The 9,789-nt window shown below is 66.7% G+C and overlaps 1 protein-coding gene across 1 annotated transcript in view; it reads left to right on the top strand.

Annotated features, from left to right (window-relative positions):
* The window catches only part of CACNA1H (calcium voltage-gated channel subunit alpha1 H), a 71,489-nt gene that overhangs the window by 51,665 nt on the left and 10,035 nt on the right, over nucleotides 1-9,789 (top strand). The window contains 17 exon segments of the mRNA XM_077762795.1: nucleotides 2-123; nucleotides 1,394-1,545; nucleotides 2,326-2,511; nucleotides 3,174-3,291; nucleotides 3,454-3,609; nucleotides 3,834-3,924; nucleotides 4,063-4,271; nucleotides 5,594-6,004; nucleotides 6,554-6,654; nucleotides 6,853-6,976; nucleotides 7,056-7,124; nucleotides 7,221-7,405; nucleotides 7,536-7,662; nucleotides 7,896-8,021; nucleotides 8,242-8,331; nucleotides 8,504-8,696; nucleotides 9,204-9,221. Of these exon segments, the coding sequence (XP_077618921.1) occupies nucleotides 2-123; nucleotides 1,394-1,545; nucleotides 2,326-2,511; nucleotides 3,174-3,291; nucleotides 3,454-3,609; nucleotides 3,834-3,924; nucleotides 4,063-4,271; nucleotides 5,594-6,004; nucleotides 6,554-6,654; nucleotides 6,853-6,976; nucleotides 7,056-7,124; nucleotides 7,221-7,405; nucleotides 7,536-7,662; nucleotides 7,896-8,021; nucleotides 8,242-8,331; nucleotides 8,504-8,696; nucleotides 9,204-9,221 (2,478 nt within the window).

Genomic DNA, 9,789 nt, shown 5'->3' with positions numbered 1-9,789 from the left:
TGGGTCTGGGCCGCCTTCAGCGGCAAACTGCGCCGCATCGTGGACAGCAAGTACTTCAACCGCGGCATCATGGTGGCCATCCTCACCAACACGCTGAGCATGGGCGTCGAGTACCACGAGCAGGCAGGTGGCAGCGGGCCCCCTGGGGGCGGGGGCGGGGCCGGGGCTGCTGTCCTGGCCCCCGTGGGAACCCCGAGGGTGGGCATGGGGCCAGGGATAGCGGCCGTGCTGGCGGTCGGCTGCTGTGGGGGGAAGTTGTCAGTCAATTGATAAACGCTCATGTCTCTTTTGGGGGTGGGGTCCCCATCAAGGGAGCACAGACACCGTGCTCCCCATGTGGAGGTTCTCCCAATGTGGGGTCCGAAGAGACCACCACGGACCTAGAGGCAGCAGGGGCCGCGGCACTCGCCAGGCCACCCCGCGGCTCTCCTGAGGATGGGCTCAGCTCTGGCAGATCGGGGCTCCCCTTACATGAGCCAGTACCCCGGCCGTGCCCGCTGGGGTGCTCGTGGTGGCCACAGAAGGCCGAAGTGTGAGACGGCCCTCTGGGGCTGCGTCTGGTCCCCGGCAGCCGTGGCAGCCCTCCTCGGCCCCTGCCCTGGACTGGGGTCCCAGCAGGAAGGGCAGCGGCCAGGTCTGGCCGGGAGAAGGCATCCTCTCTCAGGACCAGGCTGGGTCGTTTGTGGTGATCGAATGGGGTTCCTTGCGTCCCGTTCTTCGGGCTTTTCCAGTAGTTTTCGTGGCTTCTTTCATTCTGGAGCGATTCAGGGGAGACCCGAGTGGTGGCGGCGGCTCTCCGCGGGCCCTGTGTGGGGGTGGAGCCTAGACAGGGACGTGATCAGGCTCCAGGGGACAACCTGGTAGAGCCTCTGCCCACACGGACATGTGCACGTGGCACGTCCGTGCAGGTTTGTGTGTGGTCACGTGTGGTGTGTGTGCACGTGAGCAGCTCACAGGGTGAGTGCACAGGTGTGCTCACACGTATGGGAGTACAAACGTTAGTGCAGGCACACACACGGGAGTCAGTAGGTCCCCATTAAGAAGAATCTCTGGAACCTTCTGCCAGCAAGAAGGGGTACACCAGGCCCCCAGAGGCCGGGGAAGCCGACCTGAGGCAGCACCCTGTGCTCCCCCCACGCCCGCCCTGAGCCGATGCCCCCACCCACGGTCCCGTGGCCTGCACTTGCCCCCGTCACAGACACGCTGGCGGTCAGGTTGGGAGGGCCAGGCAGGCCGGGATCCGCTTCCTCCCCACGGCAGCCAGTTGGGTTGCTTCCACGCTGCTGCCTCAGTGTTGTTGAACCCCGATCAGACTCCTGGGGGCCGTGAGCCCTCCGGCCAAGGACGGATGGGAGCCGTGGGTGGGGCGTGACGGCCTCCCCCTTGCCCGCAGCCCGACGAGCTGACCAACGCCCTGGAGATCAGCAACATCGTGTTCACCAGCGTGTTCGCCCTGGAGATGGTGCTTAAGCTGCTGGCCTGCGGCCCACTGGGCTACATCCGGAACCCCTACAACATCTTCGACGGCATCATCGTGGTCATCAGGTGGTCCCCCGTCTTCCGCCTGGCCACGGAGGCCTAGGACCGCACCCCCACCCCTCCCCGCCCTGAGAGCAGAGCCCCAGTCAGAGGGAGAGGGCTTGCTGGCAGTATTTTTGGCAGGCTACAGAGTAGGGATATTGTGGGCAGGGTCCCCTCCCTGGAACCAGGTCCCTCCCTGCTGGCACTGCCAGCTGCACACAGTCCGCCGCTTTCAGACGGATGTTTCTAGGACCTGGCGGACCTGTTCCCTGCGGGAACAATATAAGCACTCAGAGGCCCTTCAGCCTCCTGGCTGGAGTCCACTCAGGGCTCAGTGCCTGCAAAGAAGGCCAGCTTTCCTCTGGGGGGTTTCCTGCAGCAGCATCAACACGGGAAGGAACGGGAGAATCGGGGGGTACCTGTCTCCCCCAGGAGGAAGCAGGGCCTTTGGAATTCAAGGGGACCCCCCCAGCAGGGATAGAGTTGAGCAGGAGCAGATGGGGTTAGGCAGAGCTCACTGGGAGAGGCACAGGATGGGGAAAGGGCCCCAGATGGAGAAGTTTCTGACCAGGCCAGAGCCCAAGTTCCAGCAGCTTCTGGGGGCCGGCAGCCACCAGAGACAGCAGCTAATTAGATGGCAACCCCGGGGACCTTGGGCACCTTGATAGAGCCGAGCCCCTCTCAGGGTGGGCTGGCCTCCTGGGCTGGTGTTCCTGCTTTGGGAAGAGGAGGGGCCGGGGCCTGGCAGGTGCCAGGACCGAGGTCCAGGCGCAAGTCCTTCCTGACCCACGGCCTGGCCCGCAGCGTCTGGGAGATCGTCGGGCAGGCGGATGGCGGCCTGTCGGTGCTGCGGACCTTCCGGCTGCTGCGGGTGCTCAAGCTGGTGCGCTTCATGCCCGCGCTGCGGCGCCAGCTGGTGGTGCTCATGAAGACCATGGACAATGTGGCCACTTTCTGCATGCTGCTCATGCTCTTCATCTTCATCTTCAGGTGGGCTGGCTGCCCGGGGGCCGTCCTCCCTGCGCGGGGCTGCGGGGTCGGGGCCCGGAGCGCGAGACGCACGCCCCCCACAGCTCTCCCACTGCTCTGCCCTGAGTTTGCAGAGGCCCCGACGCTGATCCTCTGTTCAGACCTCACTGGCTGGCGCCCTCCGTGTGCTGGCAGGGCATGCGGGTCCCCGGGCTGGGCTCCGCTCTGCAGGCTCACAGCCGGGTGGGGGATGGGCCCGGCCTCCAAATGAATGGAGCAGGGACCGGGCCCCAAGGGAGCAGGGAAGGAGTGGGGGCAGCCTTCAGCTGGTATGTGCCGAGCACCCATTTGTGCCAGCCTGGCCTGGGGTCAAGCCTCAGGGATAGGCCGGGGCAGAGGACGGCCCAGGCAGGCTGAGTGAGGCAACCCCCCCCCCCCCCCCCCCCCCCCCCCCCCCCCCCCCCCCCCCCCCCCCCCCCCGAGTCCCTCCCGCTGCAGCCTTCATCTTCCCGCCCGTAGGATGGAGTTGGCTGGGCCATGGGCACCAGGAGGGAGGTCTCATGGGGAGAAAATTGGGGATCAGGCTGGTAGGGAAGGCACGGAAGGGCGGCTCCTGGGTGCAGGGGTGACCTCGAGGCACTTCCCCTGCCGCCCGCCTCCCTGCGCCCCTGTCCTGCCTTCAGCATCCTGGGCATGCACCTGTTTGGCTGCAAGTTCAGCCTGACGACAGACACCGGAGACACCGTCCCTGACAGGAAGAACTTTGACTCCCTGCTGTGGGCCATCGTCACTGTGTTCCAGGTACAGCTGGGGCAGGCGGGCACCCCGGAGGNGAGCGGCGGTCCCCGGGAGAACCCCGCCCTGCTCAGGCAGCCCCAGCGCGTGCCCGGGCCTGTGCGGCCGGCGCGGTGAAGCCGCCCCCAGGGCTCCCCGCACGTCAGCCCGACCGGCCCCGCTCCGCAGATCCTCACCCAGGAGGACTGGAACGTCGTCCTCTACAACGGCATGGCCTCCACCTCCTCCTGGGCCGCCCTCTACTTCGTGGCGCTGATGACCTTCGGCAACTACGTGCTCTTCAACCTGCTGGTGGCCATCCTGGTGGAGGGCTTCCAGGCAGAGGTGAGGGGCGGGGGTTCCGCCCAGACAGACCCTGAGAGTTTCTTTCAGCCACCGCACTTGCCCTGCAGTAAGCTCAAGGCTGAGCCCTCCCTGCCACGCCTGCCTCCACGCCGGCCCCGCCCTCCCTGTGGAGGGGGAGGGGCGGGGGCTCTGCATGGGGTGCTTGATACACATGACTGCCGTCCCAGGGGAGCCTCATGTGTGTCTTCTGCTTGTGGGCACAGGGTGACGCCAACAGATCCGACACGGACGAGGACAAGATCTCCACCCACTTGGAGGGGGACTTTGACAAGTCCCCAGATGCCCGGGCCACAGGTGAGCGTTTGCACCGGGGGGTGGGGGGGCGGCGTCCACCCCATCCTGGCACAGCACGGGCTCCTGTGGCCAAGTTCTGGGGTCATGTTCCCTTCCTGAAAGCCGTGCAGGTGTAAACCTCTTCCTTCCTCCCTGCAGAGATGAAGATGTACTCACTGGCAGTGACCCCCAACGGGCACCTGGAGGGCCGAGGCAGCCTGCCCCCTCCCCTCATCATGCGCACGGCGGCCACACCCATGCCCACCCCCAAGAGCTCCCCACACCTGGACACGGCCCCTGGCCTCCTGGAGGCGAGGCGTGGCAGCAGCAGCTCTGTGGACCCCCAGCTGGGCGACCAGAAGTCACTGGTAGGGACCCTCCCTCACCCCAGCCCCAGGGCAGCTCCGGACTTCACCCACCCGGTCCTTGGGGCCTTTCCCAGCTGGGAGTGAGGGTCCCACACGCACCTAGTCACACCCCCAGGTCCCCGTCCCTGAGTGGAGGAGACAAGCATTCCGTTTGTCTACGGAGCCAGAGCTTAAGTAGAGCAGCCGTGGGAGCGCGTGGCGATCCCTTCCTCTCCGGCGGGGCGGACGGCAAGAAGCTTGTCTCCCCAGTTGAAGTGAAAGATGAAAGTTGGCAGAGCCCAGGGGACACATCAGAAGGGCAGATGAAAGGGACAGCAGAGGTGACACATGACAGAAGCCGGGCGGGGGCTCCCCATCCAAACCCAGGAAACGCCGCCCCCGCCGACGCAGCCCACCCCTGCTTCCAGAAGGCTGGGAGGGTGGGCAGAGTGGGAGAGGCAGGGCGTGGGCGGGGCCGTGTACACGGAGCAACGTCGAGGCAGAGCAGGAAGACAGGACGTGGCTTGTCGGTCACCGAGAGGCGCTCAGCCGAGCAGTGTAGCAAGCTGATTTGTCCCGCCTGGCCGCTGGGGACCGAGGGACAGGGACAGGCAGTGTAGCGCTGGCCCCGGCAGGTAGAAGTGAGCAGCACCGGGGAGGGTGAGGCAGCGGAGGTAAAGCTCCTGTCCCTTCTGAGACAGCAGCGCCGCTTGTCTTTACAAGTCCGTCGTGGCCAGTTAGGAGCTGCTGTGGGGCTCCACCCAGCAGCGCCAGCTGTGTCTGCGGACGCCTGGCCCAGCGCCGCTCCCAGGCTCCTCCATGAACACCTGCACCTGCTCTCCAGCCCAGAACAGCCCCAGCTGCCGAGTCACAGCCCAGCTCTGCCCCAGCCCGGCCCCAGCCCTGCCCCAGCCCTGCCCCAGCCCGGCNCCAGCTCTGCCCCAGCCCTGCCCCAACTCTGCCCCAGCCCAGCCCCAGCCCTGCCCCAGCCCCAGCCCTGCCCCAGCTCTGCCCCAGCCCAGCCCCAGCTCTGCCCCAGCCCCAGCTCAGCCCCAGCCCGGCCCCAGCTCGGCCCCAGCTCGGCACTCCAACATTCACTGGCTGTCTCAGGCTGTTTGTTGACGGGCTTTGTGCCACAGGCAGACCATTGAAAATGCAGCATCGCTGCCTGCTCGCTGGTAGGGTTGTCTGCGCATCGTAGGAGGTGACCCACGTGCAGATGCCACCTACGGTGTTAGTAACGCAGCTGGTCAGGAAAGGCCCCTGTGGCCAGCTCCCCAGGGCCCTGGATGTCTGGGAGGGTGGGGGCTGGCCCTGCTCACTTCTCACTTCTCCCTGCACAGTCCAGCCTCCGAAGCTCGCCCTGTGGCCCCTGGGGCCCCAACAGCGCCTGGAGTAGCCGGCGCTCGAGCTGGAACAGCCTGGGCCGCGCACCGAGCCTGAAGCGCCGGAGCCAGTGCGGGGAGCGTGAGTCGCTGCTGTCCGGGGAAGGCAAGGGGAGCACGGACGAGGAGGCAGAGGATGGCAGGCCAGGGGCGGGGGCCTCGCCGGGGTCGCGCACCGTCCCCCTGCGGCGCACCGAGTCCCTGGGCCACCGCAGCGCGCTGGACCTTCGGCCCCCGCGGCCAGCCGCGCTGCCGCCCGCCAAGCTCCCTGACTGCAACGGGCAGGCGCTGGCCTTGCCCAGGGAGTTCTTCCTGCGCATCGACAGCCACAAGGAGGACTCGGCCGAGTTTGACGACGACATGGAGGATGTGAGTGGGGGCCGCCCCCCACGCCTCCCTCCTGTCGTGTGCTTGTTCCCCAAGGCAGAGCCCGGGGCAGGGACTCAGGGCTCATCATTCGTGGGGTCTCCTGGTGCCCCAAGAGAAGTGGGGGGGGAGCAGGATAGGCTGAGCAGCCCTCGGTACTGGTGACCTGGCCTCAACCCACCCACCCGGCGCTTTGGAGCAGGTTGGCCCCAGAGTCGACCCTGCATCCGGTTGAGGGGTGGTTCTGAGCCCTGAACAGGTCAGCCATTGGCAGGGAGTGCCTCAGAGGGAGAAGACAGGGCCACCTTCTCAGTGAGGCGATTCCCTTTCTCAGTGCAGATCCGCAGGTTGAGGGCCAGCTGGGGAGGGGTCCCCATGGACTCCTAGCGGGGGTCTCTCAGTGTCTAGGTTGGGGGATGAGGTTGGCACAGCTGAGACCCCAGAGACAGAAGGGTGGGGCTGGGCCTGAGGATGAGGTGGGCCTGGAGTGTGGGAGAGCCCAGCAGGGGACCAGGCTGGGGGGCCCTGAGGACCTGTTTCCTCCATCCCCAGAGCTGCTGCGTGCGTCTACGCAAGGTGCTGGAGCCCTACAAGCCCGCGTGGTGTCGGAGCCGCGAGGCCTGGGCCCTGTACCTCTTCTCCCCGCAGAACAGGTGAGGGGTGCATGGGTGGGGGCGTGCAGGCCGCCTTGGGGCTGACTCCGCCCCCTGGGTCCCTGCACTCCCCCTCACGTGTGAGCGTCCCTGGGCCTTGGGGTCTCTTGCTCCCCAGGGCTGCCTTCTCTGGGGCGGCAGAGGCCAGGCTGTCGTCCCTGGAGTGGGTCAGGCCGCCTCACTCGCCCAACCTCCCAGGTTCCGGGTCTCCTGCCAGAAGATCATCGCTCACAAGATGTTCGATCACATCGTCCTGGTCTTCATCTTCCTCAACTGCATCACCATCGCCCTGGAGAGGCCTGACATCGACCCCGGCAGCACCGTGAGGCGCCCTTCTGGTCCTGGGGGTGGGGCGTGGGGTGGGGGCGTGGCTGGCCTCTCTCACCACCCTGTCCTTGCAGGAGCGTGCCTTCCTCAGCGTCTCCAACTACATCTTCACGGCGATTTTTGTGGCTGAAATGATGGTGAAGGTACCAGCGGGCCCAGCACTGTCCGGTTTCTGTACTTGCTCCACCCCCAGTCGAATGTGCTCCCCACCTGGGCTCCTCCTCCTTTGCACCTCCCAGGTGGTGGCCCTGGGCCTGGTCTCTGGCGACCACGCCTACCTGCAGAGCAGCTGGAATGTGCTGGACGGGCTGCTGGTCCTGGTATCCTTGGTCGACATCGTCGTAGCCCTGGCCTCCGCCGGTGGCGCCAAGATCCTGGGCATCCTGCGTGTGCTGCGCCTGCTGAGGACGCTGCGGCCTCTGAGGTAGGCGGGGCCGGGCCGGGGCGGGGCGGGGCCCGCCAGGTGGCGGAGGAGCCNAGGAGAGTGGGAGGGGAGGGACTCGGGATGGGGGTTGGGAGCTGGGACCAAGGATGGGCCTCTGCTCTGTGTCCAGGGTCATCAGCCGAGCTCCGGGCCTCAAGCTGGTGGTGGAGACTCTGATATCGTCACTCAGGCCAATCGGGAACATTGTCCTCATCTGCTGTGCCTTCTTCATCATCTTTGGCATCTTGGGGGTGCAGGTGTGCACCTTGCTTGCCCATGGGTGTCCGGGCCGTGGGACAGTGGTCTGTGGTCAGCAGCAGCACGCTGCCCTGGGAGGGTCATGCGGGGTGGGTCTGGTGAATTCATGGGTCCACCCCCGTGGGAAGAGCAAGCAAAGCCGTTGAGTCAGACCGGGTCTTAGGGAGGTCCCAGCCAGCTTGGGAGCAAGGAGGGAGGGGCCCTCCGGGTGACCCCCCCACGCCCTGGTCAGCTCTTCAAGGGGAAGTTTTATTACTGCGAAGGCGCCGATACCAGGAACATCTCCACCAAGGCCGAGTGCAGGGCTGCGCACTACCGCTGGGTGCGGCGGAAGTACAACTTCGACAACCTCGGCCAGGTGGGTGGGGCGGGCTGGGGGAGGGGCGGCACAGGGTGGGGATGGGTTGCGTGGATGGGGTGCAGGCTGACCTCACCCTCCTGTGAACAATGGAAACTCGGGGACAGCAGGGTCATGGTCAGGTGTGGGAGCAGGAGGCCGTCAGCAGGGGCCGTGTGGTCCCTGGGACGTCTCCGGGGGGAGGCAGGGCTGTGGTGACCACCCTTGCTCCGGTCCGCAGGCGCTGATGTCGCTGTTCGTGCTCTCCTCCAAGGATGGCTGGGTGAACATCATGTATGACGGGCTGGACGCCGTGGGCATAGACCAGCAGGTGCGGGGGGCAGCCCTGGCCTCCCGGGATGCCCTTCTGAGTTTCTTCAGGTCATCTCAGGGAGCCTGACCCCAGAGGCTGTCTTTGGTCTCAGTGTTTGCAGCGTGTTGGGTCGGGAGCTTTCCCGGAGAGTCCTTTCCCCTCGGACCCACATGTCACTTGTGTGCCGCAGCCGGTGCCCAACCACAACCCATGGATGCTGCTCTACTTCATCTCCTTCCTGCTCATCGTCAGCTTCTTCGTGCTCAACATGTTCGTGGGCGTCGTGGTGGAGAACTTCCACAAGTGCCGGCAGCACCAGGAGGCCGAGGAGGCGCGCCGGCGGGAGGAGAAGCGGCAGCGGCGTCTGGAGCGGAAGCGCAGGAGTAAGGCGCTGCGGTGGCGCTGGGGTGGCGGTGCGGTGGGCCCGCCCTTCCACCCTCAGGAGCCCCGCGCCTGTGGGACTGGGTGACGGCTCTGGCCGGGTCTCCCTCCCACGCGGGTGCAGCGGGCGCCCTGGCTGCCACTTCTCCACGTGGGACCAGAGTCCCCTGCCTCGCCTGGGCCTACACGGGGGGCTGGGCCTCCCGAGGAGGGGCCAGGACAGGGGAGGGCGCCAGGGACAAGAGGCGGGGTCTCCTCCCAAGTGGCCCGGGACATGAATGAGAGCCCCAGTTTCCAGCGCCCATCACCGCGGGGCAGGTCCTCCCCCCGGGGGAAGAGCAAGCAAAGCCGTCAGAGTCAGGGTCTTAGGGACATCCCAGCCAGCTTGGGAGCAAGGAGGGCTTCTTGCAGGAGGGGACCTGCTGAGTGTCTCCACCCGCCCCGCCCCGTGTGGAGTGTTCATGCCCCACCCCCCGAGGCCAGCTCAGACCATCTCCTTGTCTTTCCAGGCACCTTCCCCAGCCCAGGTATCTGCCCCTGCCCTGCACGTCTTAGCCCCCCGCTTGGGCCGGCCGCCGCACAGGCTGTGGCCTGGCCTGGCTTCCATTGCTGTGTCGCTGCCATGGGGACATGTGGACGTGGCAGGCTGGTGCCGGGCCTGCTGGGGTCCGTTGCAGGGTGGGTCCGGCATGGCTGGGGGTGGGCGCCAGGCTTCAGTGGGAGGGAGGATCTGCTGCTGGCTCACGTGCCTGGTGTCCGTGTTGCTGCCTCCAAGCTTGGGTGCGTCCCTCCCCCCGGCTGCCTGCATGGCTGGAGCTCTGCGGCATTGTGGGGCGCCTGCCAGGCTGTGGCTGCTCCCCGTCCCCGGCACTGGCCTGACCCGACCGGCCGTTTGCATCTTTGGCTTTGTGAGCTGAGCCAGGCTTTCCAGTGACTGCACGCTGGCCCAGGGAGCATGAGGGTCCCAGGGAGGGTTGGCTCCCATCAGCCCCTGCTCTCCCAGGCCCTCGGCCATCCGGCTCGGGCAGCCGTAGCTCTTGCCACGCCGGCCACAGGCTCTGCAGGGCTCTGTGGCCCAGAAGTGTTCCTGTATGC

The sequence above is a fragment of the Crocuta crocuta genome, unplaced genomic scaffold (assembly GCF_008692635.1).
Source record: "Crocuta crocuta isolate KB4526 unplaced genomic scaffold, BGI_CrCroc_1.0 scaffold234, whole genome shotgun sequence".
Taxonomy (NCBI): Eukaryota; Metazoa; Chordata; class Mammalia; order Carnivora; family Hyaenidae; genus Crocuta; species Crocuta crocuta.
The sequence above is the reverse complement of the archived record's forward strand: the minus strand, read 5'-3'. Positions and strand labels throughout refer to the sequence as shown.